Below are 16,098 nucleotides of genomic sequence, written 5' to 3' on the forward strand. Positions count from 1 at the left end.
CTTCAAGGAGCAACCCGAGTTTCCACCGATTCGAAACCATGACCATTGGATTGAAGATGGCACAAAGGATGAAATAGGCCAACGAGAGACCATATTGTACCTGCATGCAAAGAAGGGACTCACACGGCTGGTCTGAGAGATGCTTTGATTAGGGCCTTATCTAGTCGAGTCATACTGCCTACCATAACACTTGCTCATCGGTATTGTTGGTGCAGGAAGATAACTCATGGCGATTCTACGTAAACTATTGAGCTCTGAACGCTATCACCATCAATGACCGGTATCCAAAACTGATTTTAGAGGAGTTGTTGGACGAGCTAGCTTGTGCCACCATCTTCACCAAGCTCGATTTGCAGGCCAAATACCACCAAATCAGGGTTCGAGCAGCCGATGCTCGTAAGATGGCTTTTCGGATCCACGATGGTCGAATAAATGATGTATTTTGTCCACTCCTACGATGGTACGTGTTGGTGTTCTTTGACTACATTTTAGCATACAGCTGATCATGGGAGGACTAACTCAACATCTACGGACAATAATAGAGATCCTTAAAATGCATGAATTGAAGGTGAAGAAGAGCAAATGCTTATGGGGGTAGTCCTGCGTAAACTATCTAGGGCACTTCATCTCCTCCGCGAGTGTGGAGGCTGATCTTGCAAAGGTGGCTAGCATGGTGCATCAGCCACGGAGCACCCATGTTGGCCCTACTAAACTTCACCAAGACCATCGTGGTCGAGTGCGATGCATTAGGGTTATAAATCAGTGTGATACTGATGCAAGGTCTTCCCATAGCCTACATGAGCAAGGCCGTTTTGGATCAATTGCGCCAACTATCTGTCACAACCCGAAATAGGAATCATGACCGGTCATGCATTTCAATATGCTTGAGATACACAAAGTCTTATTAATACTTTCTATGTGTACGATGGCAAAATAAATAAATAAAATGAAAATCTAATTTATTAAATTTAATCTTATTGCAATAAACATAAAACAATGTTAATGTTTTTGAGTCTCTAACTAAATAAATAAAACTTCTAATCTAAAGCATAAAATCCAAAAGAGCGGAAAAGTAAATAGGTGAATCCTAAGTGGAGGTGGAGTTCGGGTACATCTCGCTCAGTCGCCCCACTGACTATTACCTGAGAAGATAAATAAATACAAAAAAAAAAGAATCCATGAGCCAACAACTATAGCTCAGTGAGTGGAATCCACTCGAAACCAAATAAATTTTAAATCATATTAATATTGAATAAAATTAAACTAAAAGCAACAATATCTATAACAATATGCAATAGGCATGCTCTTTAAATAATAACAATGATAACAATAGAGAGTCACAACTTGTAACCTTGCACAGTTTCAACATATTAACATCTTTTCAATATTTATACTGTCATATGTCTCAATGGGTCTAAACCCTGTGAATCCACATCAACTAGAAGTCACCTCGAGATGACGCTCGGGACTTTTCTTCATAGCTAATCCAGTTAGGGTCATCAATTGGTATCACTATGTGATCAACACACTGTCTTTTTCACTAACCGTTGAAAGAAGTTAGAGTCACTTAGGAAATTTCTCATTAATCTTAGAACTGTTCCCTAACCCCGCCAAAATCACCTAAGAAAGTCACCGCAGTGATCTAATTTAGGACTTCCCCCTGGACTTCTAGATAGACTTGAGTCACCACGGAAAATCGCAAGCGATTTATACCGGGACTGTTCTCTAAGTCGTACTAATACTAGTCTCATTTTTTTTTTTTCACAAATTTTAATATTTGCACGAAGTATGGTGATGCACTAAGTATAATAATTAAATGCACACAGAAAATATAACAATTAAATTTTCGCACGTACGGATGAAATAAATAGATTTGTACATAGAAATTGTAACAATTAAATTTTTGCACGTAAGGGTGAAATAAATAATTTGCACACAGAAAATTTACATGGTCTGACAAAGGTACGAAATATAATAAAATAAATATGTGAGTGAACCCACTCACCTGAGTCTAGGCAAGACAACCGAAATCTCAAATCTCTAGCTCATGTACTAAAAATCACCATCTTAAATAATAAATAATAAGAAAATTTTTAATTTGAATAATATCAATATTTTTAAAATTTAAAAACTAAAAAGAACTAAAATGTGTTTAATTTACCCATTGGATTGGGCTAGGCTACTGCTAGCCCGGCCCATTCCAAAAAATGAAGCTAATTGGGCTGGGCCTTGAAAATGGATTGGGCTGTGGGTTAGCCCGCAGCCCATCCAATTTAAATTGGTTCGGGTCAAGTTCCTTGGATTCGGATCCAATCCGACTCAAATCTAACAACCTAATAGGAGAAGGCCAGACTCAGGCAACCCGAGTCTAGCTTCTCCAAGCCGAAGAGAGAGAGAGAGAGGAAAAGAGAGAGAAAGGAAAAGAGAGAGGAAAAGAGAAAGAGGAAGACGCCGGTGGCCACCACGGCGACGGTTCGCCGGCCGCACTCTTAGCTCCCCAACACCCACACGGTGCCGCCGTCCTCGCGAAGTGGAGAAGAACCCGCGAACGGCAGTCAATCCCATGACCAACGACAATCGGAGCCACGAGGGCTCTAACAGTGAATGCCCACGGCACGAGGCCAACAGCAAGACGCTTCCAGACGGAGCGGCTGTGACCCGAAGCTGCCGACCGGCCTGATCCGTCAGTGAAGCCAAAATCCCAAATTAGGTATTTTCGATATACCCTATTAAACTTTAATTAAAATTTATGAGTGGGAGAGGGCTTACCAACGAGTCGTATGGTGGTCTTTGATTGCTCCGGCGGCGCTCCGGCGATCCGATTCCACAGCGACGACTCCGACAATGAGAACAAATAAGAAAAATAAGGAGGGGAAGAAGAAGAGAGAGAAGAGGGGGCTAAGATGGTTAAGTAGAGAGAGAGGGGGGATTAGGGTTTTAATTTATAGATTAATAGAAAAATTTAGATCTAATCCGATCCGGATTAGGCGTGATTTCTCCCTGCGCCTCGTCGCGTGTCGGAGAGGGAGGGGAGGAGCTGCACGTGCAGCCTCCTCTCTCTCAACCCCTAAATGTTTTTTTTTTTTGTTTTTTTTCTGATTCTTACACTATCAACATACGAACGCAAGATGCTAGTTGGGTGATTACCAAGTGGTGCTCGTACCTGATCAAAAGAAGGCTTGTAGTGTGCACTAATCAAAGGAGCCTACCCTACTTATTCAGATAGTGAATCCACACCTCGGCTCAGCAAAGGTAGCTCTCCAAGTTGCTTAGGTACGACTATAGCTTGGATTACAAAAAAGAACTAGAGAACGGTGTGGCCGGTGCACTTTCGCGACAATCAGATGCGAACAAGTTAGCCACCCTGTTAGCTTCAACCTTTCCGTTGTTGGATCAAATCAGGGGAGGGGGCCACCTTGAAATACTTAAACTTGGTGGAGCTTGCGTCTCAAGCGAACCAAGACTAGACAAGTCGGTCCGAGTACAACACAAGCAGACTCATGCCAAGGGAAATCGAATCCTGATTTTGGCTAACGAGAACCTACCACTGTATTGAAAAGCGGCTATGGTGGCCGCCCTCCCAATAGGAAAAGGGGCCACCTAGTGGCGACCAAACTGCCTAGGTGAACTTGGCGGGCCGCCAAGTCGCGTGGCGGACCACCAAGTCACATAGCGGGCTGAGGATTGTTGATTATTTCATCTCCTCTTCCTCCTCTTTTCTTCTTCTTTTCTTTTTCTCTAGCATCGAAACCACCCATTTTCTTTTTTGTCTTTCTTTCTCTGTGCTTTAACAGTGGGAAAGAGAGTGTTGGGAAATATAGAGAGGTCACATGAGAAAGAGAGAGTGGTGGGAAAGAGAGAGGCCATATGGAAAAGAGAGCCTGGCTCATGTTAACATTGGAAATAACTGAAGACACCAACTATTAATGCATTTCAAACCACCAACTAATGCATTTAATTTTAGATCATGATAATTTATTATTAATATGTTAATAGAATATGTATACATATATATGAATTATAAATTTATAATCCATTATTTTCATAGTTGTGAATTACACTATTAAAATTATATATATATATTATCATATACAATTGTTTTTTATTTTGTATATATTAAATTGCTAGACTACCTTAGCGTCCTCCTTGGCGCTCCGCCTAGGCGCTAGACGGTGGGGTGACCACCCGCAATCCACAACTGCCTTTTAATACACTAGGACCTACAAACCACAATAATTAGCCACTTCCATGACTCACCCCTTGTGAGCCACGAGGATGTGAGCCACGAGGATATCTTCTAGACCAACAAGCGACTTGGGCTTAACTTGGGCTTAACTGCTGATGGGTCCGCAACAAGCGACCAATGAGCCAAGTTCGACTTGGCTAACCAGTCGGGCTTCTCCGACCACTTCTTTTGCCCGAGCATATCTGGGAAGACATCACAATTGACTTCATCGAGGGCCTACCAATTGTCTAATGATGATCAATCATTATGGTAGTGGTCGACCTTCTCTCCAAGTATGCGCACTTCTCCTTGCTTGGCCACCTCTACATTGCATGGAAGGTCACAGAGGCCTTCGTCCATGACATGGCTAGATTCCACGAGATCCCACAGTCTCTCATGTTAGATTGAGATCCGGTGTTCATGAGTCAGTTATAGCAGGAGTTATTTTGACTCGAAGACATAGCATTTTGGATGAGCTCAACATACCACCCATAGACGGTTGGGTAAATGAAAGTCCTAAACTTGTAATTTGAGCAGTATTTTTGGTGTTACATTAGGGAGTAGTCAAGACGATGACTCTAGTTCTTGCTATGGGCAGAGTGGGGCTATAACTTCGACCACTCAGCCACGGGCACCACGCTGTTCAACACAATTTACAAGAGGCCGTCGATGACCTTGGTCTCCTGTAGTAAACTCAATGGATAGAGCACACGAAAGCTAAAGACACCCTAGCAGATCGGTTAGCTCTAATCTGACGGTTGAGAGCTAACCTAGTGACTGCCCAAAATTGAATAAAGCAAGTCTACAATCCGCGGCAGTAGGATCGAACATTTGCGATAGGAGATTGAGTTTATGTCAAAATCTAACAATATGGTCAAACTTCGATTTAATTGGCGCATCAGTACTATGGGTCGTACTAGGTGACCAAACAGGTAGGTGAGGTGGCCTACCAATTTGATCTTCTACAAGAATCGCGGGTGCACCTAGTGTTTTATGTGTCAGCCTTGCGAGCTTGAATTGCAGGTGAGACAGCTATTGCGGCCAACATACCCGATCCAGCTATATATAACCAAGAGCTTGTACCACTTTGGATTCTAGCCAAGAGAAGGATTTGGGTAGACGGAAGATTGATCACGTAAGTACAAGTGGAGTGATCCAATGGACAAATGCCATATCCAACTTGGGTGTCCGAGTTCGAGTTGATGTAGCACTTCCTAGATTTCACCTTGAGGTCAAGGTGAGCAAAAGTATAGTGAAGTGATGTTGTCCAAGCCAAACCGGATCTAAGCTAGGCGTCACGAGCTAAGGAACCGCATTAGGGTAGTAGGCCTGGTCTGTCGAACGGGCTATTTATCTTGTATTTAGTTCATGTTTCTCTCTTATTTAGTTTATATTTATCTCTTATGTAAGATTTTAGGACTAATCTTAGTCCGAGTTGTGTAAACCTTTAGGACTAGTCCTAGTCCTAATATGATTTATTGTAACCGACCTCTACAAATATAATTGTTAGTTTATTTGTTGAGGAATCCAAGCATTGAGAGTTATACTTTAGCCTTAGACTATCTCAGGAGTAAGAGTAAGAGTAATCTAAGAGAAAAAGTAAATTAATCTCCCGTAATCATCACTATGGCTGCCCATCTTTTCTCTCTCCACTGTGCTTCACCACCAGCCTCCTCTATCCGATACCTAGATCCCCTTGTTGTGGATCGACTCTAATCATTGTAATACTAACATGCAAGTGCACTAAGACTGTAAGTCAATCTAGTACGATGATCAATGTGATTCATGCACTGTATTAAAATTTCTTTCTCAATTCTGCATGTGCCAATAGAATCTCATAAGTGTCTTTCGAATGCCACTTAAATTTTCTTTTTATGCATTGTTTCTTTCTTGTGTTGGCATTCGAATGCAACCTGGTGTGCCATTAGAGTGCTGTCTGATACAACTACTGAAGTTGCTTTATTTTCACTTTGAACTTCGATTCTTTACACATTTGATCTTCCTTAAGTAGTGTGTCGACCATATAATTGGTTTCTGCTGAATCTAGTTTGTACAATTTGAATACTAATGTTATGGGATTTAGGAGCTCCTAGATCAATTTCTTTTTCATGTCCAAATGTTTGGAAAGTCAGGCACTAATCTCAAGGACATGCCCAGGCCAACCAGTGATCACTCACGTTAAGTAAAGACAAAAACCTTGGCCTTGGATGTACTTACTTATGGACCATAGTCTTAGATGGAGTGGATTCCATGGATTTGCTATTACAAAGTAATTGCATTAACAATAAAATCTATTAAATTGGAATAAAGAAATGAATGGATTCATCTTCCTTCCCAATGCTGGAATTTCAGGTAGGATCTGAATGGATTTCTTTATGCTACTAATATTCATCTCTGATTCTTCTTTGACTTCTTTTTTTTCTGTAAATTATACTGAATCAGTGGTTGATCACTTGGTGATAGATATATTAAAACAAAGTTGTTATGTTACTGTCGTAATTTCTCAGGTGGTACAAGTAAGGGTTGCTACCGCAGAATCTTCCATTCATGAAGTTTATCTTGCCGTTAATGATAAAGTGGAATTGATTATCAAGTACTGTGATCATTTAGGTACTTACTCACACATTTGTCAGTCTAGTAGTTGTCTGTTCGGCCAAATTATAATATCTATTCTATTTCATCTCTTTCTATCAGGTTATATGTTCACTGAAGCAAAGGGAGTGGTTCCATTGGATGTTGAAACAAATTATCCTGATATAGTATCTGTTTCTTTCCCAAAAAATGAAAACAATACACATATTACAGATGAATTTGTCATTCTGCAGGTCTGCTTCGCAGCCCTTTGCCTTTTTTACATGCTAACCCATTTTAATGTCCACACTTGCACAATCATGGAGCAAAACATTGATTTACCATATGCAGCTTGGGAAAATTTGTTGACCTAAGTCTCTTGACTCTCTTTACTTTTGTGTGGCATGAAGGCAAGAAGCCCTGGTAGAGCTCTTGTAAGGATTTCCATCGGTCATAATCCAAGAAAAGCAGACTTCATTTTGGTACTAGTTCTTTCCTCAATGGCAATTTGTAATTTATTGAGCTATATCTAATATCCTTGACAGCTGACTGATATTGCTTCCATTCATATTCGATGTGATGTACTTCATATAAATTTGATCTATTGAAATTATTTCATTGAAGTGATTCATTTTTATGTTGCTTTTTAAGTGAAATATATGTTAATTCTTTTGGCTAATTCATGAGGTATGTAGGTAGCTAGGGACTTTCTGTCTATGTATTAGTGCATTACCTAATTAGCTAATTGTATCAGCTTCTATGCTGCAAAACTTATCTGGATTATTTAGCTCTCACTATTTCACCCATTGGCAGGTAACAGTTGGTGCACAATTGTATCCTAGGAATCCAGTCGTACATCTTGGCCAATCTCTCAACTTTACTGTTGCCGGAGATGGTATGTCATTCTGATTGAGGGACATGATAATTCTTGTCATGCATGAAACATCGTGCCTTCTCATCAAGCAGCTTGGACTAAACTTCCTAGTTCTTGTAATTGATATTTGCAGCTTTTCTAAACTGCATTTTAGCGGATGTATGTTTTCTTTTTACCTTTCCTTTTCATATACATGCTAGTCTCCTTATAATTTGTTTCTTTTTCTTTTTGGTGCTTTAATTGTTTTTTTAACTGAAAAATCTCTAGTCTTGTATTTTTTTCCTATATAGTTCCTGATAGGTTACATGTTCAGGAACGTACTGTATGCTCTTTTCTCTTCTTCTGTTCTTTGTAATTGATAGCTTTCTCATGGCTTAAAAGCATATGACTGGCAAGGCAGAAGAAAAGGACAATATAATAAGTATGGTTAATGTGAACGGATAACTTATCTAAGAGCCTAGGCATGACATTTTAATTCTGTGTGAGGAACTGTTTTAACTTCTTGTTCGGTTGGATTTATTTTTAATTAACTAAAGGCTTTTTCTTAACTTTACTTGAAAGGAGAGTTATTTGGTGCTGGAGTTAGAAATTATTTTATTTGTTCCACTGTTCTATTATTGGATTCCATCGTCATGCTTTTGCTTGCTTCTTAGCTTTTCCTTTTATCTTGGTACAAGGCCCTAGAAATCTTTGCCTGTGCTCTGATAACTGTAACAATGTTTTGTAGGTATGTCTGGGCTTCAATCTGGTCACTGGTTAAGTGGTAACGAAAGCATTCTCTCTGTAGACAGGCTTTCTGGGGAATCTCGTGCTCGTGGTGAAGGTGTGACTGAAGGTAATTCATGAATCGAACAATTGTTTCTATACGCTGATATTTTCGTGATTCTTTTTCATACTATTAAGAGTATTTACTTTCCCTGATGCAGTGATCTTCAAAAGCTTGGACTTAAAGCTTCAAACAACAGTTACTGTGCTCAACGTAGACCAGATAATTGTTGATGCCCCATTAGAGACGTTGACTAATGTTCCATTTCCATCTGAAGGTTACAAGTTTTCTGTAAGATCTAGGTCTGTTTCTACTGCCTTCTATGATTACGGAAGTCTTTGGTTAAATTGTACTTAGTGAGTTTCCCATGCATATTGTTTTGTTCGATAATTCTATTAGATGGTAGTTTATATGCTAATGTGAATGCAGATGACTTTCCGTGCTATTTTGCCAGTTCAAACCTTTCGTCAATGCAACCTTTTCTTCATCCGAGCAATTTAAAACTTTCAAGATCTTTTCAATCCGAAGTAACCATGCTTCCGCCTCAATTAGATCAGTTGTCCCCTTGAAGGAAGGTGGAGAAACCTTCAAGAATTTCTCGAACATTGTGCCTCTATCTAAGCTAAGAGGCCTAGCCTCTGTTGTAGAGTGGGGTTGTGATGTCTGTCCTCCAATGACCTGGATCAAAGTCTAAATTGCAGTGAGAACTGCATCTGCAGCAGAAGCGGGAAAGTCATGTTGGGCACTAGCTCCATGGCGGCGATGTATATACACAGTGTCCTTGCAAAATCTGAATAACGTTAAAACTAAAATCTATTTCATAAATTAACTCGCTGCAAATTTGAACTTGTGCAACCGGACCTCCACTTTTCTCTAAAGGGTGACTCAAACTTAAGCTCCGATACCAACATTGTTATTGCCTGAAATTAGAACTATGATTGGCCTATGTAAAGATACATGAAGCCTTAATAAATAATTTTCTTTCTAAGTCCACTATGAGAAGAATTTAATATAAATATCTGACTCTAATAAATGTAATGCAATAATAATGAAAATGACCAATGTCTCCAATCAAACTAAATTAACTAAATATTAAAACATAAAGACTAATTGAACTGAAAGAGAAAAAGGGGTAGATCTTATGTGGAGGTGAAGTCTTGATACATTTCGCTAAGTTGCCATGTTGATTAATACTTAAAATGTTAGAAAAGGGATCCTATGAGCCAAATAACTATAGCTCAGTGAGTGAATCCACTCAAAAACTAGAAAATCATTCTTTATCTAGTATGAGATATTAACCAAAATTCAATAATTAAAACAATAGCCAGTAACCTCATAATATAAATAATAAGTCTAAGTCACAAAGATGCAATTAACAAGCTAATATCATACTTTACGTCATTAACCCTTCTCAATTTTAATAGTGCTAACTATCTCAATTTAGAATTGTGCTTAGGAATCCACATCAACTAGAAGTCACCTCAAGATGTGCTCTAAATCTTTTCCTTATAACTAATCCAGCTATAGCTAATCTAGTTAGGGTCACTAGAAAATGTGACTATATGATAAACGCAACTTATCTTTTCCACTAGCTGTAAAGAGAAATTAAGGTCACCTTAGGGAGACTCTTGGTCTAGCTTGAGACTGTTCCTTAATTGCGTCAGAGTTATCTAAACAAATTATATGTTGATAAGGTAGGTCTGTTTGCTAGACTTCAAAGGTTTCTTAATCACATCAATCTCATCTAAACGAATTATATGCTAATCAGGTATAAGTCTGTTTCTTAGACTTCAAGATAGACTTGAGTTACCGTATGGAGATGTATGAAAAATATCTAGTTTGAGTATGTTCTTAAGTCTCACCTACTATAACTCATGCCACTTATGACCAATATATTGGCTATTTGCATAAAAATAATATATTTTATAAATTAATGTATGGCACGAAGTATAATACATCATAAAAACAATAATGATGCATGAAGTGCGAAGACAATGTAATAAAATTATAATACAAAACATGAGAGGATAAACACGTGAGTAAATTCTCTCATCTACTATTAGCAATCTAGATATTTGTACAAATCTTCACCTTTATCCATAAGTAAACTCTTAATTTAATTTAACAATAACCAAAGTTTTTGAATTTAAAACTAATTAAATTGTTAAAATGGGCTATTAGTCGGATCTAGTCGTTTAGACTTGAACCCAAACTCAAAACTAAAAAGGGTTTCATTAGGCCAAATTGAGCTCTGGTTGGGATCCATTGGTCCTAACCTAAGCTCTCTTCTCATAGACAGAGAAGAAGATGAAGATGAATACGATGAAGAAGAGATGGAGACGTCTCACCGACAGTGACACTATCGGCGGATCCTGTTGATCACATGAGGGTTCCAAAGAAAGACATCCATAGTACAAGGCCAACGGCACAGCTCTTGGAACAGGGGCGGCGGCAACTCGAAGCTGTTGATCAATGAGCTTTGTTGAAATCGCAAATGCCCAAACAATAAGGTATTTATATTCTAACCTATAAATCTTATATTAATTTACATGGGGCAGGATAGCACTCATCGGCGAGTTGAGTTGTGTTCTCCGATTGCTCTGACAGTCCTCCAACGTACCGATTTGAGGACACGACCCCGACGAGGAAGAAGAAGAAAGGAGATTTCGATGCATAAATCCCCTAATATTAGGGTTAGGTTTTGTTTTATAAGGGCGGATTCTGATTTCAATTAGGATTTGATTGAGAAATTCGCGGCCATCTCCTCATTGCAGAACGGGCAATAGAAGGTGAAAGGGTCATAGCAAATTTTTTTTTCAGTTCTTACAAAAATTATGATAATTTTTGTTAGATGCTAATTCCTAGGGCCAGTTTGGTGTAACATCTCAGTTTTGAACAAAACTTCGAACCATGTACTAGATATGAGATATGTTCAACACTTTAGCATGTAAAAGGAGTTTTGAATGTCTAATGATATGATCCGGGTTTGATCAGATCGAATTACAGAGATATTGGGCTAGATGGATTGAGCCTATTTATCTTTTAATTTGTTCATGTATAAATATAAGCCCTTAAGGTAATAGTCTAGTTAAGTCATGTAAGTCATTAAGGCAAGTTCAATTAAGTCATGTAAGCCTTTAAGACAAGTTCTAGTTCGAATTGTATAAACCTCTATAGTTAGTCCGAAGATTTATTGTACCCGACCTTGATATATAGAAGTGCTGGGCTTCTTTGTTAAGTATCCAAGTATCTAAGTATTGAGAATTAATTGATTTTAATTATTTTCTTATATCGCATTTACTATTTTATCGTAGTCGTTAGATCCTCTTTATCTTCATAGGTGTAGATCATAATTGTGGAACCCTTCCAAGCTTCCAAACTTTAGCCACCATCCTCCACGAGCCATTCTACTATACAATCGTCCACCACCACCCTTAGCCGTTCACCACTCTGCAACGACCGCCACAATGTCTGATATTTACCACTTTGTCTCATTCTGACCATCCTCCACTTTTATTTATATTTTTTCATACTGACCTCTAATTTACGTGAAACCAAAACCATCAGAATTCTAACTTTTGAGGCTACCACTATACAATTTTTTATAATTCTCTTACGTCCAGATCGGCCTAAATCTGGTTCATAACATCTAACATATTTTCAAATATCTTATTTGCCAAACATAAGGGTAGAAATGAATTAGGATTGGATACATCATACATTTATGCTATTATACACATGGTTCGTTGAATCAACTTATCCAAGCCTAATCCAAACTCTCTCTCTCTCTTTGACTCTTTAATTCTCCCTTCTCACTTTCTCTCTTTCTCTTTCAATCTTTCTTCTTCATTTTTTCTCCTTAGAATCTAACCATTGTTTCTCTTATAAAGAGATCTAGCTCCGGCTTACTCCGACGATGCAGATCTAACTTTGGCAAACTCCAACGAACTCTGAGTATATAATTTATTAATTTATTTCTTTATTTCTCTCTCAATTTTTTTAATTTCTTCCACTCTCTCTTTTTCTTTCTTCTTCTTCTTCTTCTTCTTCTTCTTCTTCTTCTTCTTCTTCTTCTTCTTCGTCTTCGTCTTCTTCTTCATCACTGCACCATTGTTTTTGTTTCTTTTGTTTGATTTTCTTCCACTCACTCTCTTTCTAATTTCTTCTTCTTTTTTCAATTTTCATTGCACCATAGTTTTTCTTTCTTTATTTTCTTATTTTTGATAAAAAAATTTCTAAATTTTTAATGGTTTTCCGATACTTTAAATAATATTTAGAATTTTACGTAATTAAAAGGTCCGATCCGATCCAGACGACTACTACGTATTTAGTCCGATCCAATTTGACCAATACGTATCGTTTTTTCATAAGGCCAATTCTAATTCCGATCCTAATTTTTCAAACCTTAGTTATACATTTTGGATACTCTGGCAAGAGAGTGTGTCGTTCATAGTAAGACACATCCTATAAAGATTTAGTCTACCTATACCCTTGGTTCAGTTTTCGCAGTTTCTTTTGCAGGGATACACTATGTTTTGATTGATGCTGGTCAAAATTCATAGTTCATATTATAGAGACAAGTGACAACTTTTATTCTTCTAGACGCAATGTTCGTTTTCCATAATTGTTTATCATATAAGGGTCTTGAACACTTTTGTTTGAGTTAATTTTATTTTTGATAAACATTAAATGCTTGCTGGATCAGTATTGCTGAAAGGTGATAATCTATGCCTGTCTTTGTTGCAGGCATGTCATATAAAAATAATCCAAAATTCATCATATTGAAGTTTCAATGTCTATCATACCCATATTGCATTCCTATTCACATGCTTCATACTGTCATTTTCTCAGCACTTACCTGTTTTATGTATTTGCCTATGGGGATTTATATAAACTGCTTTAATTGATTCTTTAGATCTTTTACCCAACTGAATATAACTCTCCTCTACTGACTGCAGACGTGATCCCGTGGAGGCAGAGCTTAAGCTTGGAATAACTGCAAGTCATATTAGAGTCCCATATGATTGTAGGGTTGACCCCTCTTTTCTTGGGTATGTTTTTTTTGTGTTACTTTTACTTTTCTAGATAATGTTGGACTTCCAAACTTGTAATCTCTCCTTTTGTTACTTACTGTAGCTATGCAAAGCCATGGAGTGATCATGTTACAATGAAATCATATTGCCTCTTCTTTCCATACTCACCCAGACAATTGCAGAATTTAATGTCTACTTCAAATTTGAAGTTGAAAAATAGTATTGGGAAGGAAGGATTTATGTATGTTTCTGTAACTGCATCTCTGAGGGAAGCTCCAGAAGTTATGGGATCTGCACATGCGCTATTTATTGGAGGATTTTCTATTTCAATACGGAAGGTAATAACAGTTTGCCCACTAGGTCAAAACTTCAAAATAGAAATTATCTTGCAGAAAATTACACTAATCTAATTGATGCAGTTAAATTTGACACCTAACACCAATAGAAGCCTGATAACAGTAATCGGAAACACAGGTATTCAAGGATTTTAAATTGCTTTTAGTTGTGAATTTATTCATGTCTTAATTTAGTGTTAATTTCTTTTTACTTCCTATGGCAGAAATTGAGTTATTTTGGAGTGCCAAAGATCTGTTACTAGTTCAGCCTCTTAGAAGAAGTGGTTCTGGTCTCACTGGTTATGTTGAGTACCAGGTGAGGAAGTACCAATTTAATACGAGTGGCTGACATACTGCATAGGGAGGCTAATTACCTACTGATTGATTTCTCCACTTACAGGTTGAAGTCCTTAAAAGACAATCTTTCACAGATAAAGTTTCTATAGTACTTCCATCCATAGGTATAATCTTTCAAACCTACTTCTTTCCTTTGTATGACTTTCTATAATAGAGTACCAAAATTCACGTGAATGCATTCCATAATTGATCCTTCACAGCTTTGGTTATCTTTTAACCCTACTTTTTAAGAGGTTTTTGGGTATAACTATATTGAAACTTTTATCTACATATCTTGTTGTAATGCCTGACTAGTGGGATAACATTAATGACACAGTTTTTTCATTTTTCATGGTTTCACTCTTATATGCCACGCGACGTTTAGTTTCTCAAATATAGTTGGCCTAGTACACAACACAACTTCTACAGCTTGGATTGAAGACAACAATTTTTATCTATTTCACCCTGTTTGTTGTGCAGGTCAAACAGCAGAAGTTGATGTCAGTTATGTAGTTGGAGAAAATGCAACGCCAACCAGGATGAGTGGTATCACATGGCCTGCAATCTTAGTTTGTGCTATCGTATTGATATCAACAGTTCTTGTCTTCTTGAGGTTGCTCGATAAACCAACCAGAACTACAACTTCTAGGCAGGGGACGCCTGCCTTATCAGCTGTTGCTGTTCCTATGACACCAGAACGAACCTCTTCTGGAAATTCTCAGTCCACCCCACATACACCACCGCCTTTGATGGAGTATGTTAGGAGGACACTTGATGAAACTCCGTACTATAAGCGTGATAGAAGGAGATACAATTCCCAATATACCTACTAGATGATTGTTTATATCAGGGATTGTATGGGTCGTCTAGAATTTTAATTCCGTTAACTCTAGTTCGGGATGTAGCTTTCAAGTACACAAGCTTACTCACCTGATAACCTTGTATGAGAATATTTTGTAAATAGAAGATTTAAGTATTTGGGACCTGTAAACGTTCAAAAAATTTGCTTTAAAGGTGCATTCAGAATGAGATCCCTATCGAGATGAATAATAATATAGCCATTGCTCGTATGTATTGCAAAAATGTGGTAGTTCTGCCTCATTGTCAGGTTTTGACCAAGTGTCTGCCTCGCTTGAGTGAATATTTGGGATCTCTTCTCCCAGTAGTCTGCTTTGGCTTATGACTCAAGTGTGTCATCTGACCTGGTCTTATTACAGAACGAGCTTATTATTCCGAACCTTGATAAGGACTTTTTAAGCGAAGTTTGGGGTTTATATTAATTGAGTTCGCATCATAAACGGGTTGTCTATATTGGCCAGTTTATTATATGGTAGTGTTCTTAATTCGGTTGTTTGTTGATAAAAGCTTACTCATTGTATTGACAAGTTTTTGGCGCACGGTTTAGAATTACACTTTCCGCCCTCACTTTCATTATACCATAATTATCCTTTCTCCAACCCAACAATTTAATCAAATAGCCCGCAAAACCCTTTCTTCATCTTCCTCTTCTCCCTAGAAAATCAAAATCATGACCAGCTGTATACTTTAATATGTTTGAGATACTAGAAGGCTTACAAATACTTTTTAAGTACTCAATGATAAGAATTAATGAGAAACTTGACTTCAATAATTTAATCAAATAATAATAAAAATAATTAATGTCATCATTAATGTGTTTTTAAATAAATTGAATTAATAAATAGTCTAAAACATAATAACTAAATGAATTAAAAGGTGAAAAGAGTAGATCCTAAGTGGAGATGGAGTTTTGATGCATCTTGCTCAGTGGCCATGCTAGCCGTTACCTGAAATATTAGAAGGAAAAATCTCATGAGTCAATAATTATAGTTCTGTGAGTGGAATTCACTTAAAAGCCAAATAAATTTTAAAATTTATAAATTAAATAATATCTAAATCTAGCAATATAAAATTATACTTCCACTAAGTATGTTCTTAAA

The 16,098-nt window shown here is 37.6% G+C and overlaps 1 protein-coding gene across 2 annotated transcripts in view; it reads left to right on the top strand.

The window, feature by feature from the left end:
- The window catches only part of LOC140768083 (nuclear pore complex protein GP210), an 83,084-nt gene extending 67,959 nt beyond the window's left edge, over window positions 1-15,125 (top strand). For both annotated transcript variants that reach the window (XM_073108175.1, XM_073108176.1), the window contains 12 exons: window positions 6,733-6,835; window positions 6,920-7,050; window positions 7,207-7,278; window positions 7,610-7,691; window positions 8,398-8,505; window positions 8,597-8,738; window positions 13,395-13,487; window positions 13,573-13,807; window positions 13,889-13,943; window positions 14,029-14,120; window positions 14,205-14,265; window positions 14,621-15,125. In XM_073108175.1, the coding sequence (XP_072964276.1) occupies window positions 6,733-6,835; window positions 6,920-7,050; window positions 7,207-7,278; window positions 7,610-7,691; window positions 8,398-8,505; window positions 8,597-8,738; window positions 13,395-13,487; window positions 13,573-13,807; window positions 13,889-13,943; window positions 14,029-14,120; window positions 14,205-14,265; window positions 14,621-14,973 (1,527 nt within the window). In that variant the 3' untranslated portion in view covers window positions 14,974-15,125. The remainder of the gene's footprint in view (window positions 1-6,732; window positions 6,836-6,919; window positions 7,051-7,206; window positions 7,279-7,609; window positions 7,692-8,397; window positions 8,506-8,596; window positions 8,739-13,394; window positions 13,488-13,572; window positions 13,808-13,888; window positions 13,944-14,028; window positions 14,121-14,204; window positions 14,266-14,620) is intronic.
- The last annotated feature ends 973 nt before the right edge of the window (window positions 15,126-16,098 follow it).

The sequence above is a fragment of the Typha angustifolia genome, chromosome 10 (genome assembly GCF_048772165.1).
Source record: "Typha angustifolia cultivar Huaian chromosome 10, ASM4877216v1, whole genome shotgun sequence".
NCBI classification, from domain to species: domain Eukaryota; kingdom Viridiplantae; phylum Streptophyta; class Magnoliopsida; order Poales; family Typhaceae; genus Typha; species Typha angustifolia.